The 27,772-nt window shown below is 40.0% G+C and overlaps 1 protein-coding gene across 8 annotated transcripts in view; it reads right to left on the reverse strand.

Moving 5' to 3' along the window:
• Nucleotides 1–2,807: 2,807 nt before the first annotated feature.
• LOC112310223 (zinc finger protein 649) overlaps nucleotides 2,808–27,772 on the reverse strand; it is a 32,292-nt gene continuing 7,327 nt past the window's right edge. For 5 of the 8 annotated variants that reach the window (XM_053914937.2, XM_071219993.1, XM_053914936.2 and 2 more), the window contains one exon: nucleotides 11,835–14,988. In XM_053914937.2, coding sequence (XP_053770912.1) covers nucleotides 13,289–14,988 — 1,700 coding nt within the window. In that variant the 3' untranslated portion in view covers nucleotides 11,835–13,288. Of the gene's footprint in view, nucleotides 3,241–11,834; nucleotides 14,989–17,834; nucleotides 22,070–27,772 lie in introns of those variants that run through there. The other 3 variants (XM_053914940.2, XM_045200277.2, XM_045200278.2) reach the window with 3 other exon arrangements.

A 27,772-nucleotide genomic window follows, 5' to 3' on the forward strand; every position in this document is an offset into this window, starting at 1 on the left:
TCAGCAGGCAAATGGTGCAGGGAGAAAGGCCTCGGGCCATCCTATGGATACAATAGATGAGTTTACACCCAGCGCTGTCCAGGACGTGTGTCATTCCCCACATAAATATCATGTGGGGGATCCCCTTGAAGAGAAGAATCAAGAAGTTGGCCACAGCCATGTTGGTGAAAATCAAGTGTATGGGCCTGTGTGTATGGCCAGTGCAGGTTGGAGAAGCATAGGTTGAGAGAAGAAACATATTCCCCAGGACCCCAATCCCAGTCTGGACCTGGAAAAGCAGCCTCAGGACCAAGTCACCAAAAGTCATTCTTAGAGGATTACAGAAAAAAAAGATTTAAAAAAGAGCCTGAAGGTCACGAAGTTTGCATTCAGTGACAGGACTAGTCACAGATTTGCTCCGATGCTCCCAATTTTGATAGGGATTCTTAGGCCCTCAGAACTCCCCTTTCTGAGTAAAAAATTACTTTTCTGGGAAGGGTACTCTACACCAGTGAGCTTAAAATTACTACTCAGAGTAGTCATCTTTCCATTTATGCTCATACAGCCATAGAAAGTGGTTCATTACTTAGTCTATTTCCCAAATCCTTCGGTTATGTGTTCAGGACATAGCCTCCAAGATACAGCCTTATCTTTCATTTCAAAAGGTGTTCTTAAACACCTGCTGTATGCCAGAACGGGCTGTCAGTCCTCAGATGTATGCAGATTAATTGACTTGGATCCTTGTTCCTAAGGGCACAGCCTAATGTGGGAGATACATATATAAAATCTAACATAAATAAAATATAAGTCATACCATGAATGAAGGATATAACTGGTATCATGGAAACATGTATTTGGGATTCCAGCATTTAGTGATTCAGTGGTGATATACAGAAACTTTTATTATAGATTACTAAATTGTTCTTCTAGATTATGAGCTGAATATGTATAACACAAGGAATAAAATAATACAACAATCTATAGAAAAAAAGTTCCTCTGTATCCCCTGCCTTTCATTTCTAGTCAGCCTTACTCCTCTCTTCCCTGAGATAACCGTGCGTATCAGGTGTGCTGTCGTCCACCATATTCTCCTGCCCTTAACAAAATGTGCACATGTCAGTGATCAGTAATAACTGTGGGATTGTTTTAGCAATGAGTAACAAATACAGGATTAAGCATGCTGCTTATGCTTAGAAAATTAAAGCATTCGTCCTCATAAAACATGGGCCAAGCATAAAATCATACTGGAAACATGGCATTAGGAAAATAATGCAGCCAGCCCTGGCTGGTGTGGCTCAGTAGATTGAGTGCTGGCCTGCGAATCAAAGGGTTGCTGGTTCAATTCCCAGTCTAGGGCACACTCCTGGGTTGTGGGCCAGGTCCCCAGTAGGGGGCATGTGAGGCAACCACACACTGATGTTTCTCTCCCTTCCCTGCTCTAAAAAATAAAATAAAATCTTTTTAAAAAATAAAGAAAATAATACACCTGGCCAGCCATGTGAGACATACCAGGAATGCAAGGATAGCAATTTTATTGAGAACCATTTATATCTTGATAATTGACTTGATGTAGCTAAGAAGGAAATTCATATGACCATTTCCACTGATGCTATAAAAGCCTTTAGGAAAAATCAACACTATAATTTTTAAAAACCACTCAAGGATATAGGAATTTGTGGATATTTCCTTAGTATGATTATGTATTTATATACTAACACTTTGCTTAAGGAGGAAATGCTGCAGGAAAAAAGCAAGGAGGTCTGTTACTTCAATTAATAATTAATACTGTACTATAAGTATGAGTCAATGTAATTATAGAAAACAAATAGCATAAAAAGAAGTAAAAATATATTTGCAGATAGTAAACCAAGAAACCCTAGAGAAACTGTATTAAAACTAACTGAATTAATGAAATAATTTATGAAGGTAGCAAGCTATATAATTAATATACAAAATGCACGCACACAAATAATGTTATAATATAAAATCAGGAAAATAGGAAAAGAAAATCCTATTTACAAAACCAACCAAAAGTTATACATTTTAGGAACAAACTTATTAGAAACGGAAAAGATTTCAATGGTTCCCTACTGTATTTAGGATAAAAGACAAAGTCCCAATTTCATCACCTACTTCTCACCTCTCCCAATACACTCCAGTTACACAGTTTTTATTTTGATAACTTGAGTTTTCAAGCTTGTTCCTACTTTAAGGGCATCTAACATCCTCTTCTTGTGGCTGCAACGTTTTCTACAATCTATGTACCAGATTACTCTTAGTCATTTTGGTCTCAGTTAATGCTACTCTGTCTGAGAGGCCATCTCTAATGCTTCATCCTAAATTAGGTACTACTGGTTATTTTCTCTGGGGGGTGGGGAAATTCTTTAGCTTTCCTTTGGGTCTTTTTCTGCTATTTATATAAGAAATTTTGTAGTTAATTTGCGTTTCACTCCTTGAGCTCAAATTCAGTATTAACAGGAGGCATTTTTGTTCTGCTATCTCTGCCCACCCAGCACTCAGCAGAGTAGCTGGCCCACAGGACATGGTGAGCAAATATTTCTGAAACAATTGTAACTGACAGAATTTCATCTGCACTTTTTCAAACCATCCTCCCACATGGCTGTCAATCACACTTCTGGAGGTACCTCAGTTATATGTGGCCCCATAGGAGGCAAGATATGTATATGACTGTGAATTTTTCACATTGATTTTTTTTTCTAGGCAACACACACACACACACACAAACACACACAATAAGGGCTTAAAATAACCCTGGAGGTGAATTTAATACCATCTTCACTGACATGAAGGTTTTTCAAAAACAGTCACTAAGTAGCGAGTACCTTCAAGATTCTGCTTTTTCCATTTTAATGTGAATATAATATACCAGGAAACAAATAAAGTCATATATAAGAATAAGACCTTATACCAATGTATAATGATAGTATTATTGGAATATCATGAGAGACTGGGCATACTGAATAGAAATTGACCCCAACAATAAAGAAAGCAGCTGAGCCTGAAGAATAAAAGTCAAAGATCTAGTTAGAGTCAGGGATTAGTTTGATCCACCTGCAAATCAGTTTTATTACCTCCCATATCTCTGCATTTTGTGATCTATTTATGTCTTCCTTCTCATGTTTCCTCTTCAGCACAAACTGTAACAAGACCCATTTGCTTGTTGGGGGGAGACTTTCCTGTAGGGTAACAATGTTGACTCCAGAAAGAGTAGTGAGACCTACAGACAGCATTGCTGAGCTCCTGCAAAAAAACAAACAAACAAAAACAATCCTCTCATACTGACGTTATTCAGCATTACCACCTTCCTTTCCCACAGTGCCAAGGGTCCTGCCAAGGTCAGGGACTCTGGAACGTGAGTCTGGTCATGGATCAAACCAGGGCTGGGTGAGTTGGAGTTTCCATCTGGGAAGGTGACATGTGGTTCTGCCACCTTACATCCCACCCGAGTCTAGCCCTGCTCCAGGCTCATGATGAAATGAGCAGTACAACCCATGATCACAAGGGAATGTGGACTATAACCTGTGCTTTGCGAGACCAGGAAAATAAGGGTACAAACAGTAAAAATTTGATGATGTTTGGCCCTTACCAGGCACTGGTCTTGTGGTTTTAAATATAGTGATTCATTGAACCCCCAAATAACCCAACAAACTAAATGCAGTAATAATTATTCCCATTTAGCCAATGATAACAATGGGACTCAGAGGGTTCGAGAGTCCTGCCCAAGGTTACGCAACTAGTTAGTGATAGATGTGGGCGTTGACCCCTGCAATCTACATTCTAGGGATCCTTCCTCATCCACGTAGTTTTGCTACAGAGTAAAATATTCCGCAATAGAACCCATGATGTCCATTGGTTTGCTTTGCCCCCAGGAGCTTGGTGCTTCATAGGTTTCTTTTTTTTCGATATATTTATTGATTATGCTATTACAGTTGTCCCATTTCCGCCCCTTCACACAACTCCATCCTTCCCACCCCCTCCCTCCCACATTCCCCCCCTGTAGTTCATGTCCATGGGTCATACTTATAAGTTCTTCGGCTTCTACATTTCCTACACTATTCTTACCCTCTCCCTGCCTATTTTCCACCTATCATTTATGCTATTTATTCTCTGTACCTTTCCCCCCTCTCTCCCCCTCCCAATCCCCTATTGATAACCCTCCATGTGATCTCCATTTCTGTGGTTCTGTTTATGTTCTAGTTGTTTGCTTAGTTTTCTTTTGTTTTGGTTTTAGGTGTGGTTGTTAATAACTGTGAGTTTGCTGTCATTTTTACTGTTCATATTTTTTATCTTCTTTTTCTTAGATAAGTCCCTTTAACATTTCATATAATAATGGCTTGGTGGGAGGGAAGGGGAGAAAAGGCATACAACTGTAATTGAATAACAAAAAAAATTAAAAAAAAAAAAAGAAAAAAATGGCTTGGTGATGATGAACTCCTTTAACTTGACCTTATCTGAGAAGCACTTTATCTTCCCTTTCATTCTAAATGATAGCTTTGCTGGATACAGTAATCTTGGATGTAGGCCCTTGCCTTTCATGACTTGGAATACTTCTTGCCAGTCCCTTCTTGCCTGTAAGGTCTCTTTGGAGAAATCAACTGACAGTCTTATGGGAACCCCTTTGTAGGTAACTGTATCCTTTTCTCTTGCTGCTTCTAAGATTCTCTCCTTCTGTTTCATCTTGGGTAATGTAATTATGATGTGCCTCGGCGTGTTCCTCCTTGGGTCCAGCTTCTTTGGGTCTCTCTGAGCTTCTTGGACTTCCTGGAAGTCTATTTCCTTTGCCAGACTGGGGAAGTTCTCCTTCATTATTTGGTCAAATAAGTTTTCAATTTTTTGTTCTGCCTCTTCTCCTTCTGGCACCCCTATAATTAGGATGTTGGAATGTTTCAAGATGTCCTGGAGGTTCCTAAGCCTCTCCTCATTTTTTTGAATTCTTGTTTCTTCATTCTTTTCTGGTTGGATGTTTCTTTCTTCCTTCTGGTCCACACTGTTGATTTGAGTCCCAGTTTCCTTCTCATCACTCTTGGTTCCCTGTACATTTTCCTTTGTTTCTCTTAGCATAGGCTTCATTTTTTCATCTAGTTTTTGAACAAATTCAACCAATTCTGTGAGCATCTTGATAACCAGTGTTTTGAACTGTGCATCCGATAGGTTGGCTATCTCTTCCTTGCTTAGTTGTATTTTTTCTGGAGCTTTGAAGTGTTCTGTCATTTGGGCCTTTTTTTTTTTTTTTTTGTCTTGGCGCGTCTGTTACTTAAAGGGGCAGAGCCTTAGGTGTTCACCGGGGCGGGGTAATGCTGGTCGCTGCGCTGTGACGCTGTAGGTGGGGGAGGGGCCGAGAGGGAGCAATGGCACCCACTCCACTCTTCACCGGACCTCATCACCCCCTCTGCTACCCACAATCAAATTGGGCCCCTCTGGTGCTGGTTCCCGAGTGGGTGGGCTTGTGCACACTCTAGGCCCCTGTGGGTCTCTCCAACGACCTCTCCTGTGAGGCTGGGAGTCTCTCCTGCCGCCGCTCCAGTCCCCACGGGCGTTTTCAATCAGAGGTTTGAGGCTTTATTTCCCCGCGCTGGAGCCCTGGGTTACTCGGTCTGCTTCGCTCCCCGCCATTGGTCCTGGTTTATCTGTGTGTGAATGTGGGGCCGCAGGGTCTGCTAGTGGTCAGACTTGCCTGCCCCGTTCGTCCCACACCCCGCCAGTCTCCGTCCTGCCACGGCGACTCGAGTCCTCTCTGCCCCAGCTGCCCGTCTCCGCCCCTCCTACTGGTCTGGATGAATGTTTATTTTTTATGTACTTGGTGTCAGACTTCCTTGCCGTTCAGTTTTACGTCAGTTCTGGTTTTGCGAGGAGGCGCAGTGTGTCTACCTATGCCACCATCTTGGTTCTCCCTTCATAGGTTTCTTATGAAAAAAATTTTAAACTAACAGCAGAGACAAGGGGAGGGAGGATTTGAATATTGCAAGTGCCATAAAGGCAAGCATCAGTTAAAAATAAATATGAAAAATGTAGATATGGAATTGTGAAGAATAGGTCAAGGGCTGGTGACTGAAACACGATCAGACTTGCAGCTTGGAGCCAGGGCAGTGATGTTTGAGAAAGCCCCTGGCTTCAAGAGTACTGAAATAACCCCTTCAAGGGGGTTCACTTAAAGACAATAATAAAGGAAGAAGAATGGATTTGGAAGAATCTATCATATAATAAGAGATAGGAGAAGTAAAAGTGATTAGGAAAATAGAAATGCAGATAAAGAAGGTGAAATTAGAACAAAGCTACCAATTCTGTATTTCTAACCATTTCCCCATAAGAGTCCTTTGGTGTTTCCAGAGAAAACACCAGTTACAATTGATTGATGACCTCCTGTATGTGCCACCTTCATGCTAGGTGCCAGGACCTTCCTGTAAGTTAATACTGAATGGTTATGTATATTGGTTAAAGAATATTTGTACCCTATTTCACATGGATAGGAAAAGAGGCAGAGAGCACTTTTAAATTTACTCAAGGTCACTCAGTTCCAGCAGGTGGCAGGCTAGGTCTAATCTCACCCAGGGTGTGAACCGTCTCATCATTCAGACATAAATATCTTGGAGAGAATTACTTCACTGCAATACTGGTAAAGGCAGGTGCAGTCTAGATACAGCCTGTCTCTGTGCCCCTCTCCCTCTCCCTCTCTCTCTCTCTCTCCTTCCTCCCTCCCCTTCCCCTCTCCCTCTCCCTCTCTCCCTCTCTAACACACATACATACACACACACTGAAGAATAATCCAGATCCATTCCACAAAACTTCTAAAACAACACAAGATGAAGCTGGAAAATCAACAGTCACACTGAGATGAGATGAATCGGATAACAATTATGCAAAGTCCAAAGTTGCCGGAATCACCAAGAAGAGCCTGTCATGACTACCACATGCTAGAGCCTTGCTGTGTGCTGGCAGTGTCACCCTCTTTAATACTCTCTGTTTAGTGTTTAGAGTGACACTGTGTTCCTATTCCTGGCTCACAGGTGGGGAAGCTGAGACACACTATCAGGAGATCCCACCACCAACAACCACTGCCCCCCAACCCCACTCAGCCTGTAGGATGCAAAGTCAAAAATTGAAAAAAGCTATTCCTGCCTCCAAAGGCTGGACTGATGCTAAGTGTTGCTTTTGAATGGCACCTTTCAGTGGAAAAGAAAAGCATACAACACGATAAGCCCACTGGGATCCACACCCATCCATTTCTCCAGCTCCATCCAAACTCTGAAGTCTGTGAGGCCAGTCCTGGAGCAGTGTGAGTCTTCGTGCACACGTGTGTGCAGAGAACAGGGACAACTAAAAGCATCATATTGATCAAAGGCTGCGAGTCTAGTTCTCAGTGATTTGGGCCAATGGAAAACTTCATCCCCACTTTTTTTTGCCTTTCATTCATTTATTATTATTTTTAATTAAATTTATTGGAGTGAAACTGGGTAATAAAATTAGGTAGGTTTCAAGTGTACAATTCTATGATACTCCAGCATCTGTATATTGCATTGTATGCCCACCATCCAACATCAAATCTTCTTCCATCACCATATATTTGACCCCCCCTTTACCCTTTACTACCCCAGCTCTTAAAAAGAAGAGCAACCTTTTTGCCTCAGGCTGGCTTCAGCCTCTGCAATGTCCACCCCCAGCCTGCTGTGGGGTCTCCACTATGACACTCTCCCAACACTGTCAGCCCCGAAACAGGTCCAGACTGAGGCACAGCTGTTCTGGGAGCCATGAGAAAACCCCTGTCCTGTCTGTCCTGGTCAGTTCCTCACCTGCCCTATCCTCTTGAAAGGCACTCTCCTAAACCTTATTGGAGTCTGAGCCACAATGAAACTCTCCAAGGCTGGTCTCTGTCACCGGACCTGGCCGCAGGACTGTGGCCACTAGTATATACGTGCTGTGGACAGCCAAAGCAGTTACATGCCCTGATTTTTCCTGAGTTCATCTCCCACCGGAGCTACAATTACCCTGTCACCTGTGAGGCACTGACACCTTCTGCAAAGGGACAGTGATGTGCCTGCCAAGAGGCTGTAAATGTCAGTCCCCAGGCAAATCAGCATCTGCAGTTCCTGGGGATTATTAAGACACACTAATTAACAGCTGGTGCAGCTGAGAGAAAAACTTTGCTAAAAACCTTTTCCCCCCGCAGGGAACTCTGTGTCTCAGAAGGTGTGGGATAGACAGGGCGTTCTCAGAGCTTTGCCTGGATGGTCCCGCCAGGGTGTGCAAAGTGGATCCTCATCTCCAAGTCCTGCTCCCACTCCGGCATAGTGATCTGTCATGTTCATGCCTGGCTCCAAGTTCTGGTGTTTCATTGTTAAGGGCATGATCTCTGCTGAGGGCATGGAGTCATCAAGATACTGGGAAACCTGCCACAAAATTCTTCTCATATTCTTGTAGGAACCCTGGGCATTGCTGCCAGTCCCACCCACCTCCGAGGCCACTCCCAAATGTGTCTTCCGAACTGCCCTGGGGCAAAGGCAGCTTGGGCAACAAAAGGGACTCCATTTACCATTTCTGAAGGTAGTGCTATCCTAGTTCTCTTCATTTAGTTCCACTGCCTTTCATTCCACTGCCCAGGGTTGACTATAGGTTTTTCTAGATGTTTCTCTGTACTTTATGTGTACTTATTTTTCTTTCTTTTTTTTTTGAAAAGTCAGCTTAGATGATATTTATCTCCTTCCTTAGACTAAAATATTATCAATGTTTACATTTCCTTTAACCTTCTTTCTCCCATTTCTCTCCCAATTTTTTTTAGATTTATAATTTCAATAGTCTTTTCTTTTTTTTTATTGTTATTCAATTACAGTTGTATGCCTTTTCTCCCCATCCCTCCACCCCACCCCATGTGAACCCACCTCCCTCCCCCCTCTCCACCCTCCCCCTTGGTTTTGTCCATGTGTCCTTAATAGTAGTTCCTGTAATCCCCTCTACCCACTGTCCCCGCCCCCACCCCCCACCCCCGCCCTGGCTATTATTAGATTGTTCTTAACTTCAATGTCTCTGGCTATATTTTGTTTGCTTTTTCCTTCTATTGCTTATGTTCCAGTTAAAGGTGAGATCATATGGTATTTGTCCCTCACTTCCTGGCTTATTTCACTTAGCATAATGCTCTCCAGTTTCATCCATGCTGTTGCAAAGGGTATAAGCTCCTTCTTTCTCTCTGCTGCGTAGAATTCTATTGTGTAAATATACCATAGTTTTAATATTGTCTTTTCTTAGCACTTAGCTTAGGCTCTGTAACTAAAATTCCCATGCAGAAGTTATCATAATGAATCTATTAAAGGCTTCTTATCTATGGTTAAATGAATTCAGTGTTTACGCTCAGTTCTTTTGCCATCGTTTATTGTTTATATCTTATGGGTAAAATTCATGTTTCAATAATTTTGTTAAGAAACTTGTAGGGATTATACTCCATAAGTTCTTGCATATTAAACAATGTTTGTCTGCCTCTTGGTACTTAAGACAGTTATTGGATGTGAAAGTTATCTTTGTGGTACTGAGACTTCACATTTTATAACCAATCTACATCTTTATTTTGTCATCTCAAAGTTCTTTCAATAAAGTGGTAGAAACTTTTCAAATTCTTTCCTAATTTTTTTTGTGAACAGAGTGCTTTTCCAAAATGTTCTGACTATTGCTGGTGCCTAGCACGCAACTGAAGTTGCATGTGGACCAAGTATCCTGCAATCCTTCTAGACTCTCTTATTCTACATGGTTGTCTGTGAATTTTTCTGTTTTTCCACTTTAGCAATCATATAATCTGCAAACACTGACAATTTTGTTTCTTCGTTTCCAATTTTTAAATCCTTTAGTTTTTATTACTGTCAATCTGTACTGGTTAAGACCCCCAACAGAGTATTTAGCAGCAGTAGTGGCAGCAGATGTGCGTATCCTATTGCCAAACCTCTTTAAAATTTCATCATTAAATATGGTGTCAGCTGTAACATTTTGGCAGCTAGTATCTATTAAGTCAAAGAAAATATATTTACACTGTTTTTCCACTTTAGCAATCATATAATCTGCAAACACTGACAATTTTGTTTCTTCGTTTCCAATTTTTAAATCCTTTAGTTTTTATTACTGTCAATCTGTACTGGTTAAGACCCCCAACAGAGTATTTAGCAGCAGTAGTGGCAGCAGATGTGCGTATCCTATTGCCAAACCTCTTTAAAATTTCATCATTAAATATGGTGTCAGCTGTAACATTTTGGCAGCTAGTATCTATTAAGTCAAAGAAAATATATTTACACCTATTTTGCTAAGCAGTTTTTTAAATAAATAGTTGTTGATGTTTATCTGCCTTTTGAGTGCCAGGGTTCTTGCAATGGTATTCTTTTTGAAATATTTTTATTGACCCTGGCTGGTGTGGCTCAGTCAATTGAGCACCAGCCTGGGAACCAAAAGGTCACCGGTTCAATTTCTGGTCATCGCACATGCCTGGGTTGTGGGCCAGGTCCCCAGTTGGGGGCATTAAGCAACCAATTGATATTTCTTCTCTCCCTCTCTTTATCCCTCCCTTTTCCTGTTGCTAAAAATAAATAAAAATTTAAATAATAAAATATTTTTATTGGTGTAAAAATTCACATAAAATTAACCATTTCAACATATACAATTCAGTGATATCTACCACATTCATGTTATGCAAGTACCACCTCTATCTAGATCCAAAACATTTTCATCATTCTAAAAGAAAACCATATGCCCATGAATCCATCAGTCTCCATTTTCCCTTCCCCCTGGGCCCTGGCCACCACCCATTTGCTTTATGTCTCTATAAATTTATCTAGTCTACACATTTCCTATAAATAGAAATACAACATGTGGTCTTTTGTGCCTGTCTTCTTTCACTCATCATATTGTTTTTGAGGCTTATTCATGTTATAATATCTATCAATACTTCACTTATATAGTTAATATTCTACATATGTATATACATGTATGTAGGTATGTACAGATACCACATTTTTTTTAACTGTTTCTCCATCAGTGGGAATTTAGATTGTTTCCACATTTTGGCTACTGTGAATAGTGGCGTGAACATTCTTGTACAAGTATTTAAGTACCTGTTTTCAATTTTGTTGGGTATATACCTAGAAGTGGAATTCCTGGGTCACATGGTAGTCTCTCTTTAAGTTTAGAAGAACTGCCAAAATTGTTTCCACTGGACCACTCTACATTCCAGCAACGTTCAAAAGTCCCAATTTCTGCAATGTTATTCCTAATACCACGCATTTTAGGACCTGCTGAGAGTAAATGTTTGTAGTGCCAAACATCTGCACTGCCATTATAACAAATACAAAGTTCCTGCGTGACACAGAGCTTGAAATACATACACATGAATTCTGCACATGTAACCCCAAGTCTTTTTCCCCCCTTCAATTCCTTGTTTTTAGCATTTCACGTCTTTTATTACCTTTGGATATTTAAGAACTAAAGATGTAGAAAAATATAGGCTTCAAATCATGATGGAGCATCATAGTTGGCAGAAATATTACAAATGATAGAACAAAGGGAGCAAACTTTTGTAGTTCAAATTCCTTAAGACTTCTTATTAATTACTCAAATTACTGATTTTGACTTACAAGAAAGTAGGATGCTGCTATTTGTACTAGAATACAGTACTAAATATTCAAGAGTAACTAAACCCTGAACATTATGCTCCTTCATGTAATTCTAAAAATAATAAATACATAAAAGTCCATCTCAGGTAGTAGAAACCATAACATAAGCCCTGTAAATCTTTGTTGCTATTCAAATGATTCTTATTATGTTCTGGGTTTTTTCATATATTCAAATGGCATTGTATTTGCACAGTGAAAATGTTTTATATTTGTAGAATACTCTGGAGTCCTTTCTACAATTATGTTAAACCCTTATGAAATTATCTCATTCTATGTATAACTTTCAAGTTTAATTACTCAAATCTAAAATTTCATCAAACACAGAAAAGCCCTGGTAATAATGGCATTCCATCAACTATAACATGCATCACAATTTAAGATATAGTCAGATGTGTAGAAATAAATCCTCAAAATACAAAAATAAAATGTGGTTTATCACTAATGCTTTTGCCACATTCATTGCATTCTTAAAATCTCTGCATAGAGCATGTTCTGTTTCTATTTTTAAGAGCTTATGATGCTTAATGATAGCCACTCCTCCACACACAGCATTTTCAGTGACCATAATCATAGTATTTCTGTAATGTATGTGATAGAGTACAATGGAAATAGGATTCTTTAAGGATTTAATACCGTCACAGAATCTAGAAATTACTTCGTCTGGAAACAGGGTTTCTATGCTGTGTGAGCTAGTGAGCAACTAAAGAACTCTTAAATAAAGAATTTTACCCCTGGCTGGTGTGGCTCAGTGGATTGAGCACCAGCCTGTGAACTAAAAGGTCACTGGTTCAATTCCCAGTCAGGGCACATGCCTGTGTTGTAGGCCAGGGGTATGTGAGAGGCAACTGATCAATGTATCTCTCACACATTGATGTTCCTCTCCCTTTCTCCCTTTCTCTCTTAAAAAAAAAAATTTAGACCACCACTGCAATTCATGCTATTTCACTTTTGCTGCGCAATGTGATTTGTGGTCCTGTATCCATTGGATTCTCTCCTGAATTAAGTATCTGGTGTATACAATCTCCCTTTCAAAAACGTTCCACATACCATTTCAATAGGATTGATGTATTATATGAGTTTACTGATGATTAATGAGCTTTAACATCTAGATGAAGGCTTTATATAAGGAAGATATGCATTAACTAGGAAGACTTTACCACATTCACTGTATCTATAAGTCTCTCTTGTATAAGGTGTTCAAGGAGTTGTGACTTTCTGGGGAATGCTCTCACTATCACAACATTCCTGAAATTTTTACTTCTGTGTACAATTTAATGTGATTTTTTTCTTAGACTTCCTGCATTTGCCACAACTGTAGGGTCCCTCACCTGAATGAATACCCTAATGTGTAACAAATATGCTTGGAAAAAGGATTCCCCAACTTTCACTGCATCCATAGGAGTTGGCTCCTAAATGCATAGCCTCTGACTTTCAAATGAAACCTTTTGACAATCACTGTATTTACAATATTTCTCTTTTGGTGAGATCCCTAGAGTATAATGAGGGATGTCTTTAAATGGAAGATTTACAACTTTCATTTCATCTATAAGGTTTCTTTCCTATAGGAGTTCCAGCAGGGTCTATTATAAACAGTATCCATGGCATTTCTATTCTACATGAGTCTCTGGAGCTTTCTCACATTCCCACAGTCACTGCATAGAGGATTTCCCTCTATGCCGAGTTTGCTGGTGATTAGTAAGAGCTGCCTTCCGAAAGAAAGCTTTCTGACATTCACTGCATCCATAGGGCCTCTCTCCTGTGTGAGTTCTCCGGTGACCAATGAGAGTTGACAAAGTAGCAAATGCTCTCTTACAATCGCAGCACACGTATGGTTTTTCTCCTGTATGAATCCTTTGGTGCACAGTAAGATAGGATTTAGCCGTGAAGGCTTTATCACACACATTGCACTTGAAGGGTTTCTCACCTGTATGGGTTCTCTGATGTATGATGAGAGTTGACTTACAGGACAAAACCTTCCCACATTCACTGCATCCGTAAGATTTCACTTCTGCATGACAGTTTTGCAGATGGTTAGTGAGACCTGACTTCTGGATGAAAGCTTGTTGACACTGATTGCATCCATAAGGTCTCTCTCCTGTGTGAACTCGCTGATGAATCACAAGATGGGCCTTGGTAGAGAAGGCCTTCTCACAATTCAGGCATTCATATGGTTTCTCTCCTGTATGAATTCTCTGATGTACAATTAGATGTGCCTTTGATGTGAAGGCTTTATCACACACACTGCATTTGAAAGGTTTCTCACCTGTATGGGTTCTCTGATGCACAATGAGGGTTGACTTAGAGGACAAAACCTTCCCACATTCACTGCATTCATGGGACTTCCCTACTGCATGATGAGTCTTCTTATGGTTAGTGAGATCTGACTTCTGGATGAAAGTTTGTTGACATTCACTGCAGCCATACGGTCTCTCTCCTGTGTGAACTCGCTGATGGACCATGAGCTGAGCCTTTTTTGAGAAGGCTTTCTCACAGTCTGAGCACTCATAAGGCTTCTCCCCTGTGTGAGTTCTCTGATGCACAGTGAGATGTGTCTGAACCATGAAGGCTTTATCGCATACTCTGCATCTGAAAGGTCTTTCTCCTGAATGCGTTCTCTGATGTAAAGTGAGTTTTGACTTCCAAGGAAAAGCCTTCCCACATTTATTGCATGCGTAGGATTTCCCTTCTCTATGACAAGTCTTCTGATGATAGATGAGTGCTGACTTTGTAATGAAGGACTTTTGACATTGATCACATGCATATGGTCTCTCTCCTGTGTGAAATTGCTGATGGACCATGACTTGAGCCTTTTTTGAGAAGGCTTTCTCACAGTCTGAGCACTCATAAGGTTTCTCTCCTGTGTGAGTTTTCTGATGTGCAGTGAGATGGGTCCAAACCACGAAGGCTTTATCACATACTCCGCATCTGAAAGGTCTTTCTCCTGAATGCGTTCTCTGATGTACAGTGAGTTTTGACTTCCAAGGAAACGCTTTGTCACATTTACTGCATGCACAGGATTTCCCTTCTCTGTGATGAGTTTTCTGATGATAGATGAGTGCTGACTTTGTAATGCAGGCTTTTTGACATCGATCACATGCATACGGTCGCTCCCTTGAGTGAGTTTGCTGAGGAGTAATTAGCTTCAACTTGCTGGGAAAGGCTCTCCTACAATCACAGCATTTGTCAGATTTCTTTCCTGTGTGAGTTCTCTGTGGCATGGTCATAAGTGGCTCACAAACATTCACTGCACATTCATTGCATCCATATAGTTTCTTCCCTAGTGGAGCTGAGTCATAATCAGTGAGCTCTGACTTCTGGATGAAAGCCAGCATACCCACAACAGAATGGTCTAGAAAACAAGAACAGGTCCAGAAAAAACAACTTTGTTTAATATAAGAAACATTAGTGAGACAATCAGTAACATTTAAGTAACTCTGTATCAGTGGTAATATTCTGATTTTGATAAATGTATTTTAGTTATGTAACAGAAATGACCTTGTTTCTAGGAAATACACATTTAAGTATTTAAAGGTAAAGAATTCAAAAACAACAACACATATGTATACATGTGTGTGTTGTGTGATGATAGATATAATAAGAGACATGTGCTCAGGAAAATCTGCAAAAAGAATGTAAGAAATTTGTGTATAATTTTGAGATTTCTGACTAAGTACTAAATGACTTAGAAATATATATTTCAAAAGGAGAAAAATGAAAAATAACAGAAGAGGATTATATTATTCATAATGGCCTAAACATAGAATGGATAATTGTTTTATAGTTACACAGGAGCATTCTACACAATACTCTGGTGCCCTTGATTTCGGTGTAGTTACACAGTGTGGTGATTACAAAAATTGAGCTGTGCCCTTCATTAGTATATTTTTCTGAGTGTATGGAATACCTCAAAATTTTCTTATATAAATAAAAATTGAGGCAGGAGGCCAGAAATGCTCACACATGAGGATCTTGAAAGAAATTTGTTTAGTATGTTAATAATAAAGGCATGCCATTCAAGGTAATAGTGGGAGAAAGTGATACAACCTGATTTTCAATTTTAAAATGTCATTCTATGTGTATCTGCATCAATTATCTCACTGGCAAGGTCTTAAATATTGTGACATACTTTTTGTAGGTTTGTGGATTGTGGTTGTGAAAATTGGTAAAAATCTGCTATGTCATATAGCATTTTTCTTAGATTATACTTTAGATCTTTCCTTCCATCCTCCAACTCAGATGATTGTTCATTCTGTATGGACATAGCATATCCATAGACCCCTTTTTTCTTCTATATCCCTTTTTCCTCCCCAGGTAACTGTCAACATCTGATGTCTTTAAAAATCCAGATGTTTCTGAAGTTTACTTTTATATTTATAAATTTTCAAGGTGAGGGGAATGGAAACACTGACTTCCATTACTTCCTTTTAATAATAAAAATAGTAAAGTAAAACAAAAATATAGCTATTATATAGAGAATAGAGAATCAAATGTAAAAAAGTGAGAGCATTTCCAAGGAAATAATAATAATATTGGCAAGAGATCGTGGACATTAAGGATTGAGTGAAAACAATCATTACAGAAAGGAGTGGAAGGCCTCAGGATATAAGAAAAAGAAAGCAAATCCTGGACTTGCTAGTAAATTTGATTTGTGGTGTAAAAAAAGGAAGCAAGAGTGAGGTGAAATTTGAGGTAGCAATTAGATCTCCACGTGCAGAAGTGAAATAGCCAGGTGAACATGTGGAGATAAGGGAAGGTCTGGCCTGTAGGCAGGAACTTGGGAATCATCAGCATATAATCAGTATTGCTAAGGCCATGAAAATGAATGACATCACACTGGAAACAAATGATAGAAATAGGAAAGGACGAAACTTCATGCTGTCTGACTTTAGAAGATGCCCAGAGAAGGTCTATCCATTATGCACAAACAATTACTACCAAGGAAAGACACTAACTTGAGTCTTGAACAAATATCTGGGGAGGCTGATTAGAATGAAGGATCCTCAGCTTCTCACTTAAAGCTAAGTTACCCTCTCTTACTTTCTTCTCGAATTCTGCACGCAACAGACACTGATCCTTCCCAATGCTCAAATATCTTATGTAGAGACCACCACTGTGGTCAACAGTCCCACTTTCTAACTTGCTTCGGTACAACCTCACATGGCCCACAGAAGTCCATGTGGACCATGGGCCAAATATCCCAGGATTAATTATCGGGAAGAATTGTCATTTAATCAGGTGAAAGGGGTGAAAACAAGAGGAAGCCTGGATGCTGCAAAGACAGCATGCTACTGAACACTGGATCCCAAGAAGAGAGAAAGAGGCTCATCTTCCTTGAAAGAGTCTCATCAATGACTTAGGCATTTCTAATGACCTTCAAAGTTTCAGCCTTGTTAAACACATTTGGAAGGGATCACTCCTTTGTGGCCAACTGATTTACTTTCAAGGGCCTCACGTCCTGCTTGTTCTCAGTGGCTCACTCGCCTGAAAAGCACTGGCGCTGCACTTCATCTTCTCTCCATGGCTCTACTCCGTCTCTACATTAAGGAATGTATCTGGTTTGGTAGCTTGATAGCCTGGTCATGGGACATGACAAAGACTTGGACACTATCATTGGACTTGGTGGGGGGTGTCTTGGAAGAGAATAAAATGTTTCAGAAACTGACACACTTCACCTTGGCAGATTAAAGACCTATCCAAGGTGAGAGGACATGAAGTTCTGAGAACAGAAGAGGGACTATCTGTTGCCTATAAACTCAAGCCCAGCACCTAGAAGCTCCTTGGAAGCCAAAGCAACTGAAGAAGGAAAGGCCATTGGCTGTGCACACTCTGAATGACACAGGGGGATCATCTTTAATCAGGGTCACAGGTTGCTATAATTCTCCAACATCACCTCCTAACATAGGTTCTTGTTGCCCACTACTTGTCCCAGCTAAAGGCCCCAGACAAATCCTCAAATGACATTAACCCCTGTAATGACACATTTCTTCAACTTGTGGTGATTATTACTGATGTGAAAAGACCTGTAGATATATGTTGTCACCAAGACGTCACAAAAGACTACATCTCTGTGTAATTTTCATTATTCATTATGGAAAGAAGTGAAATGTCATTAAACCTCTCTTGCCATACTATAGTATATACATCTGTCAAATCAACATGTCATATACCTTAAATTTACACCATGGATGCCTTCTATTCCTTTAAATACTATTGGCTTTGTTCTTGGAAGCAGTTATATTACGTGGATACAAGTCCTTGAGTGGCTTGCATTTATGCTTTGTTAAGAGGGTTTATAGGCAGCCTTTAGAAAAGATCTCATTTGAACCACCCACTGAGGCAATCCTCTTCTGATGTTCCACTGTGACTCTCCAAATGTTAGAGGTGTTTCAGTTCCAGCTGGTGGAAACACAAATTATTCTCAACCTTGTGCAAGCTCAAAGGATGGCTCTGGCTGCTCATTTTAGTTCTTTTTCCAGCCTAGGGAGTTTCCTCACATATACTTGCTGAATGCAACTTAAAAACTTGGGGAACCCTGCAGAACGCTCAGGCTCTCATGCTCTGGATGAAGTTCTCTCCTTTGCTGTAATGAACCCCATGAATTTGAGCCATCTTGCATTCTCTGTACTCTAAACTCCATCTCAATTCAGGGAGACTGATGGGATGTTTGGGTTTCTCCTCCCTAGGCTACAGAATGAAATCTCTTTCCAGGAAATAAGCTGGGACAATGAAAAGGCTCACTGCATTTATTCCCTTTCTCTTGGTGACAGCTGTCCTGGGCTCCCTATTACCTAATGCCTGAAAATAGTCTATTAATACATTGTGAGTACTTTTTTTTTTTTTAAGTTATCTAAGGTGAAGGGTATATACCTAAAACACTTACTGTTTAAATTGTTGGATTTAGCTGTAAAAAATACTGGCCAGTATGTAGATTCATTATGGTATAGGCATTCCATGTTCAGAATTGAATAATTTATAGAATTTCAGAGTAGATGCAAACATATGAGAGGGGGACCCCCCCTCACTTCCACCCAAAAGGAATTATCTTCTGCAGAGCAGGCCCCTTGTAGTACATGCTTCTCCCACTAGGTAAGTGTTCTAGGAACCCATCAATATCAGTGTACCCAATAGCGTTATTGTGAGAGGCTGTGTTTGGCTTGGGTGAGGGTTTTGTTTTCCTCCCGAAGACTTTCAATGCATTTGCCCATTTCATGATGGGTGATTTACGAGCACACATGCCCACACCACGCTGAGTGTTCAACAGTTTTCACCAAAAATGGCCATGCCCCACCCTATTCACCCAATCTTGCCCCGATCAACTTTTGTTTCCTCAGATGAAAAAAGTCCTCAAAGAGAAATGGTGTAGAAGAGGTGAAACAAAAAATGACAGCAGCACTAAAAGGCATCAAAATTAACAAGTTCAAAAACTGTTTTGAGCAGTGTAGAAAACATCTTGATATGTGTATTGCATCAAATGGAGAGTACTTTGAAGGTGACTGAAGTTTAAACCTGTGAAAATCAATCCATTTTTTTCTAAGGAAATTCTGAGGGGTTTTTGGGTCCTCCCTCATATGTTTGGCAACATTCCCAGCAGCATAAAGCTCATGTTGCTTTAGGATATTTGAGAGTTCTTTTATGGCACTGATAATTTGATTTATATATTTCAAGAGCATTCCATGTAACCATATCTAACAATCACGGTGTAAAATTCTCATACCATAGAAATATATTAATGTACTTAGATCATAATTAGTATAGACAATTGCTTCTCTGGGAACATGCTATTCCAAATTTAATGGCTAGGCAGGAATTTATTGCAGTGTGAATTCTATGAAATCTAATGTTCTTGTGGTAGGCAGAAAAATGACCTCCCTAATCCCCAGAACCTGTAAATATGTTACATTTACTTTTTAATATTTTAAAAGATTTTATTTATTTTAGAGAGAGGGGAAAGGAGGGAGGGAGAGAGGGAAATGTTGATGTGCAAGACAAACATGGATGGGCTGCCTCTTGCATGCCCCCAGCCAGGGGCCTGGTTCGCAACCCAAGCATGTGCCCCAACCAAGAATCCAACTGTGACCTTCTGGTCTGCCAGATGACACTGAACCAAGCACACTGGTCAGGGCAAATATGTTGCATTTAGTGACAAAGGGGAATGGAAGTAGGAAATGAAGTCAATTATTTTGGAACTATACAATTGTTTCTTGAATTTCACAGGTTCACAGAAAATTATGCCTCAGTATGGGTTGTACCTGGAGCCTGTGCAGATACTGATTTACATGATGAGATTTGGCACTTCTGAGCTGGTAAAATTTGATTGAGATTCTAGTGAGTTGGTGCCATGATGAATTAAGACATTTGGAGATGTTGGGAAAGGGTGGATACATCTTGCATGTGGGATAGACACAAATCACTGGGGGCCAGAGGGTCTACATCCTGATCTCCAAAACTGGTGAATATGTTAAGTTCTAAGGCAAAGAAAAATCAAGGCAGCAAGTGGAGTTAAATTTGCCAATTAACTGATCTTAAGGTGGGGACATTATCCTGGATTATCTGGGTGGGCCCAATGTGATCACAAGGGTCCTTAAACGTGGAAGAGGAAAGCAGAAGAATCAGTATTAGAGTCGTAAGAGTTGGCCAGTCATTGCTGGCTTTGAGGATGGAAGGTGGTCACAAGCCAAGGAATTTGGGCAGCTTTTAGGAGCTGGAAGAACAAAGAAACAGATCTTTCCTAGAGCCTCCAAAATGAAATGCAGCCCTGCCAATACCTTAGCCTAGTGAGATGCATTTCAAACTGTAGACCTCCAGCACTGTAAGACAATAAATCTGTATTGTTTTGAGCCACCAAATTTGTGGTAATTTGTTACAGCAGCCATAAGAAACTAATACAGTTGTACTTCTACTTTCATTATATTCATAGATTTTTCACTACATAATGCAATTCCTGTGTCCAAGATTTCATTTAATAGAGAAGTCTTCCCCAGGGTCCTAAGGTATAAAATTGTGATACATGTGTTACTTTGGTGTTAGAATTTCCACCTTTTATTGCTTTCAGGATATCTTTCCCTGTAAGTTCTTCCTAAAGTTTTAGTTCTTACTAAAAATGTTTTCCACATCCAACATCTCTAGAGTTCTCTTTCTATGATTCTGTGCCATGTGATGAGGTACAATTTATCACTGAAAACCATCACATTCTTTCCTAAGGTTTTGGACCTGTGAGAATACACTGAGAGCAACTGTTATTATCACCTCCAGGCAAAGGTTTCCCCCCACAATCACTGCATTTCTGCCCAAAATGATTTCACTGACACTGGGTAAATCTACGTTCTCACAGAAGTGTCCTCCACAACCACTGTACCTGTATCATTCCTGTCCTAAGTGAGCTCTGACACACAACATGTGCAGGACTCCTGCTAGAGGCTTTTCCACATTTCTGGTACCAGAGGACTTTTTCCTACACAGTATCTGTAACATAAAAGACATAATTTATTACTGAAGTTGTGGTCACACTCACTGCATTTGCAAGGCTTATTCCCTGTGCAAATTCCTGATTATGTACGAAGGCTTGACTTTTTGGAAAACGGTGTTTCACAATCACATTTCTATTCCCTAAAAGTCCATCAATGCTTAATAAAGGCTGAGTTCCTGAAGACATTTCCACAGGCACTGTGTTCATAGGGTTCTGTTCCTGTAAGAGTTCATTCATGTATAAAGAGCTATGACTCCCTGAGGAAGCTTTCTCCATTGTCAGTGAACTTGTAGCTTTCTCTCTTGTATGAGTTTTCTTATGTTTAATGAGGACCGACATGTGGGCAAAGGCTTTGCCACATTCAGCACATGCATATGGTCTCTCTCCACTGTGAGTTCGCTGGTGCTGAATGAGCTTTGACTTGCTTCTGAAGGCTTTTTTGCACTGACTGTATTCATAAGGTTTCTCTCCTGTGTGAATTCTCTGGTGCTTGGTCAGGTCTGACTTAAAAAAGAAACTTCTTCCACATCCACTGCATTTATAAGGTTTCTCTCCCGTGTGAAGTCTCTGGTGTGCGATGAGGTATGCCTTCTGGGAAAAGGCTTTCCCACACACACTGCACCCATAAAGTTTTTCTCCAGTATGAGATCGCTGATGTCTATTGAGCAGGCACTTCCGGCTGAAGGCTTTCCCACATTCACTGCACACATAGGGTTTCTCTCCTGTATGAGTTCTCTGATGTACTATAAGCTGTGACTTTCTAGCAAAGGCTTTTCCACACTCTTTACATTCATGGGGTCTCTCTCCTGTGTGAGTTCTCTGATGTTCAGTGAGCTGAATCTTCCTCATGAATGTTTTCCGACATTCACTGCATCCATGAGGTTTCTCTCCTCTTTCTGTTTTCTGATGTCTAATTAGCTGTGCCTTCCTGGTGAAGACTTTCCCGCACTCAGTGCATTCGTGTGGTTTCCCGCACTCAGTGCATTCCTGGGTAAGTTTTTTGATGGTCACTGAGCTGTGTTTTAGTGTTACTGGGTTTAACACATTGATGGTATTTAATTCCAGTACAAGTTTTATCACACTGGATGTAGAGAGATGGTTTCCCATAGCCAATAAACTCATCAGAATCCTTTCCTGCATATCTTCTCTTCTGGTTAACAAAACCTAAACATGACTTCGAATTTTTACAATGTGAGCCAAACTTACTGTGTCTTGCTGTTAAAGAAACAAGACTTTTGCATAAATTGAAATTATTTCCAAGTGCATAACTTTGTTGACATCTTTCCAAAGTTTTAATTTCGCTTTGGTTTTCTGGGTGCCACTGTATATGATCACTCTCCCATATTTCTTCTAGGAAAAAGAATAATAAAAACATCCATGATAATTGTAGGGGGCAAATTTGCTACAAAAAATGCCATGGTTTGGCTTAGCTCTTATAAGATCTCAGTCTAAGAGAAATGTGCCTTATGGAAATGTATCCTGTGCTCTGTGAGAGATAGTACTATAAAACAGCAAAAGGAAAAACAACTACTGTAGAAACAATTAGATTGTTCACACTGAGTAAGTAATGCCTGGGCTTCTTTCCAAATAGGATCTTGAAAAGTGGGGAGAGAAGAAAGAAAACCACACTGTGACTGAAATAGAACAAAAAAAGATTAAGAGACTGGATCCATTCATCTAACAAACATCAAATGGGCTGATGTTTGGAAATACATTAGAATATTATATTAGAATATTAGAAGTTATTAGTCACTTAAGTACAACTTTTAAAGTGAATAATATATTCTCTCTCCATGGAGCAGTCATTTTAGTAATAAGAGAGAATCAACAGGTAAGCAAAAAAAAAAAAGTTAAAGAATGTGAAAAATGATAGGGAAGAGGTGGTAGAGTAGTGGTAGGTCAGTCTTACATCAAGTAGTCATCTACAAGAAAAGTTAAATTGACATCACAGGATAAGAATGAGCAATATTATGCAAATAACTACATGAAGAACATTCCTAGAAGAGGGAACAGCCATTGCAAAAAACCTGAGGTAGAAAAACTTAGGCAGGATCAAGAAACATTAAGAGAGGCTGGTGTACCTGGACTATCACAAGCTTGAGTGAGGTAGCAATGGACAAGTTTGGAAAGGCAGGGACAATTGAGAACATATAGATCATGTAGGAAGACTTATGGCAAGAAGCCACCAAACATTTTTTTGCAGCAATATAATATGTTCTGAATTGATGTTTCCAAAAGGTCACATGACTGTTGTATGAGAATAAATTGTGGAGATGAAATTGCTGAGAGAATACAGAGAAGACAACAGTGGAGTTCAGGCAAGACGTTAACAGTATCTTCTGTATAAGTAACTATCATGGAGATGGAGAAATGTACAAAAAAAACAAAGCACACAGCGCAGATGAGGGAAAGATAAGACTCACTGTCAGAAAAAAATTTGAAGGTAGAAGAGGGAAGAATCAAGGACAGCTCCTCAATATGTAGCCTAAGCATCTGTGTAGGTGTTCGTGCCACTTAATAAAATGAGGAAGATTACAGAGATAGGTCCGACATTTGGGGAAAAGCCAAGCATCCATTTGAGACACACATCAGATCTGAGATGACTCATACACATTCCAGAGAGACTACGAAGTACCTGGCTAGATCTATGAGTGTGGAGAAAGGGTTAGACTTAAGATAACAATTTTAAGTCATGAGTATATAAACACTATTTAAATATTTGGTCTGCAGAGGACCAGATGAGACAATTTGGAAGAATGGATAGAGAAAGAGGAAGGTCCAGGATAAGAGCTTCATGCACTCCAAGTTTGAGAATTCTGGGAGAAGGATATGCACAGAGAATATGACAAGCCCAGAGATAACTGAACCCTATCTGTGATCGAACAAATGAACAACATGGATTTTAGTAACAAAAGGTTGGAATTTGGACATCAGGATGCAGGATACACCCTGACTGGTGTGGCCCAGTGGATTGGGTGTCATCCTGCAAAGTGAAAGATCGCCAGTTCAATACCTGGTCAGGGCACATGCATGAGCTGTGGGCCAGGTCCCCAGTTGGGGCATGTGGCAAGAAGCAACCAATTGATGTTTCTCTCTCACACTGATATCTCTCCCTGTCTCTCTCCCTCCCTTCCCTTCTCTCTAAAAATAAATAAATACATTTTTTTTAAAAAAAGAATGCAGGATCCACACCATCTCATTCCAAGTTTACCATGGTAAAATATTCAATAATCACCTTGTTACTAAATCTTTCCCCTCTCGACCCAACTGTACACCAAAATTAAACTTTCCTAAAAACACCAATCACCAATTTAGAGTAACACTGTATATAGTCAATTCTGAACTTATTGATACAACCTCACAAGGTCCAATAAATCCAGACACATATATGTCCATTTGAAATTGAAAACAGGTGTTTGGGCCATCTGCCTGTGTCCCAGAGAAGAGTTACAGTTGTACTGACCGGTACACCTTCTCCACCTTCTCCAGTGAGTTTAACCACAGTGTAACTTATACAGTGCTGTCCAATAAAACCTCCTACAATGATGGAAATGTTCTATATCTGTGTTTTCCAATATGGTACCTGCTGGCCACGTATGGCTATTGAGTACTTGAATATGGTTAGAGTGACCACAGCACTGAATCTGTAATTTTACCTAACATGCATTAAATTTAAATAGCCACAGGTGGCCAGTGGCTAATACACTAGACAGCACAGGTACAGACCCTCATATCCTAAAGTCGCCATTATAATCTCCCTCACAGAGTCATCTCCACATTTTCTACCTTCAACTAATACTACATTCTCCTTTAATCTCCGTTCTTAGATCACCTCAATTAAGAGATTCTGAAGAACCAGTCTCCATCCAGGAAGAAAACATTCCACTGCCTTATCTTCCCTTTATCCTAAAACTCCAAGCTGTCTTTCTATTGCTACAATCCAGCTATCAAGCAAGACTCTTTAACATAAATGCCAAAGTAATTAGCCATTTCCTTTTACATAGTCTCCTACTATGCACACAGTCACAATATACAAGAATCTCACACATCGCTTTCCTTATTTCCATTTCCAAAGTCATCTTTTTATATTACAGACACACAAGGCCTTCCATTGTCATTTATTTCCAAAACCTTTCTTGCAGAAATTATTTTATCATGCTTCCCTAAAAAAGCACTTTATTCTTTCTGTAACATTTTATCGGAGTTCCATTTTTCTGATTTTGTAAAGGAATCCCTCTCCATCTATACCTCATAATCAAATGCTAAAAATTTTTAAATTTTATGCATCTATGTCAGCCCATTCTGAATGGGACTTTAAAAACTAGGAAGGTATTCCTATCCCTTATTACATCTGAATCTCTCCTAGATCATATGAGCATGGTGCTTCTGATTTTGTTTGTTTGTTTTAATTTTTATTTATTTATTTGAGAGAGAAAGAGAAACATTGATTTGCATTCATTGGTTGTTTCTTATATGTGCCCTGATCAGGGATCAAACCCACAACCTTGGTGTATCAGGACGATGCTTTAACTGACTGAGCTACCTGGCCAGGGGAATGTGGTGCTTCTTCAAGGCAGAATTCCTAGCAAGCCTTTCAAACTTCATATGCTCAGATCTCTCTCCACATCTAACAAATCAGACACCGAATCTCCAGAGACAAATCCTGTTGTCTGAAAATGTCCCACATAGTTTACACACATCCCTGATTAAAAACAAAATTAAACCAAAAACAAAAAGAAAAAAAATGCTTTCAAGAATGATGTGATGAGTGGGTGCAAGTAATGTTGTCTATACTAAACGCAGACCCTTCTCTCCAAGCCTCATACCCACCGGTAAAATAATACCGTAAAAGATCATCGTGACTGAGTTAGTGTGGTGCAGATACACAGTAGACAGGAAATCAGGAAAAAGGAAGTTCCAAGTGCACTTGGAAATATCATGGAGAGAAAAAGAGCTCCAAGGGAAAGAAGTCAGTGTCTGGATGTAAAAATGCAACATAATCAAGTGTGGAGATGCCAGTTCCTCAGGTTATTTTATATTCAATAAAGTACATCACTTCTTCCTTCTTAGAATAAGTTTGTCACTTGTTTCTGTGATATCATTTTCTGACCTTTCTTCTACCAGAGCCTGCATGCTTCTTTTTTTTCATTGATTTTAGAGAAAGAGACAGAGACATTGATTGGTTGTTCCACTTATTTATGCATTCACTGGTTTATTCTTGTATGTCCCCCGACCGGGGATCGAACCCACAACCTTGGTGTATCAGGACGATGCTCTAAACAACTGAGCTACCAACCAGGGCCCCACATACTTCCCGTTCTACTTGGCTGGGCTCTTGACTTCTCAAACTCTAAGCACAGTGGTCGGCAAAAGTAGGTTTACAGGTGTGAGTAATGGAAACACAGAGTTTATTCTTGTATTATTACTTATTAATTATTGTAGTATTTATTTGTATTACAACTGTAAACCTACTTTTGCCCACCCCTGTATATGTGGATGTCTTGTGTTTTCAACCAACATTCACTCCTCGCGTTTTCTCATCAAGTTCCGCTGCTTTAATGCCCCACCCAGCCATAGAGGAATGCAGCCAGAACATCAGCAGGAACTAAGAGAAACCTGAAATCAGCGGGTGTATGCAGCAACAAGCAATGCAAGTCTAAATGACAGTGGGCCACTTTGAGGTGGGAATTGAGGCTGGAAGTTTCCAAAGGCCTTTTTGAAACGGCGAAAAGTTAATAGGAACAGCAGAGACCTTCAGAAATAATAGAGCAAAGAGGGATGAATCAAGGCAACGCAAAGGTGACCAGGTGCCAGGGAGTAGAGCAGTACAGCAGAACCTAAATAAAATGCACAAAAAGGAAAAGGATTCACCATGATGAAGAATGACCTCAGGTTCTCACACTGACGCTGAAGGAAAAAGGAGCTCCCTGGATAATTATCCTAGGTGCAGGCAAAACATAGAATTAGAGGGCAGATTACAGTCTAGGAAGATGACAACTCAGGAACATCTGTGGGAGTACTGAGAGCTTCAATCTTCATTATATAGAAATAACCTCAATGATGATGCAGGGGTTATATGGGAGAAAGAAGGATTCTGGTTTTATGTACAGGAAGTGGGACCTCACAGGGCAGCTGCCTCAGTGGCATGGCCAACAGCACACAGGATTAGATCACAGATTAGGCAGTAGCAGCAGAAGCCAATCTGAGACTCTCCAGCACAGAGCAGAGGGCTTAGGCCTTGAGAATGAATTAAAATTTTAATATGAGAACCAAGCAGAAAATTTCTAAAAAATGACAACTGGAAACTGGGGAAGCAGAGGGTAATGCCCTGAAAGATGAGGTGTGTGTGATTTCCAGTTGATTAAGGTGGCTTGTCAGGGATGGATACTGGCCCTCCCTGCAGGTAGAAAGCAGTGCTAAGTGCAAAGCGAGCTATATGGGTAGTAAGAGGAATTGCACAGCAAGTATTGGGCAGAATGGGAAGTGAGCATGCGGCAGAAAAAATACAGGGAAGATGTGAGTATGTTGGGAAGAATACAACCAGCTAAGAAACCAAGGCCCTAGATGAGAGAGAATGTAACCAGATCCAGAAAATTGGAAAAAGGAGGACATCAATCATCCCTTATAAAGAACAGAGATGTGGAAAGGTCACCAACTGGTAAGAAAA

This window comes from Desmodus rotundus, chromosome 12 (assembly GCF_022682495.2).
Source record: "Desmodus rotundus isolate HL8 chromosome 12, HLdesRot8A.1, whole genome shotgun sequence".
NCBI lineage: Eukaryota > Metazoa > Chordata > Mammalia > Chiroptera > Phyllostomidae > Desmodus > Desmodus rotundus.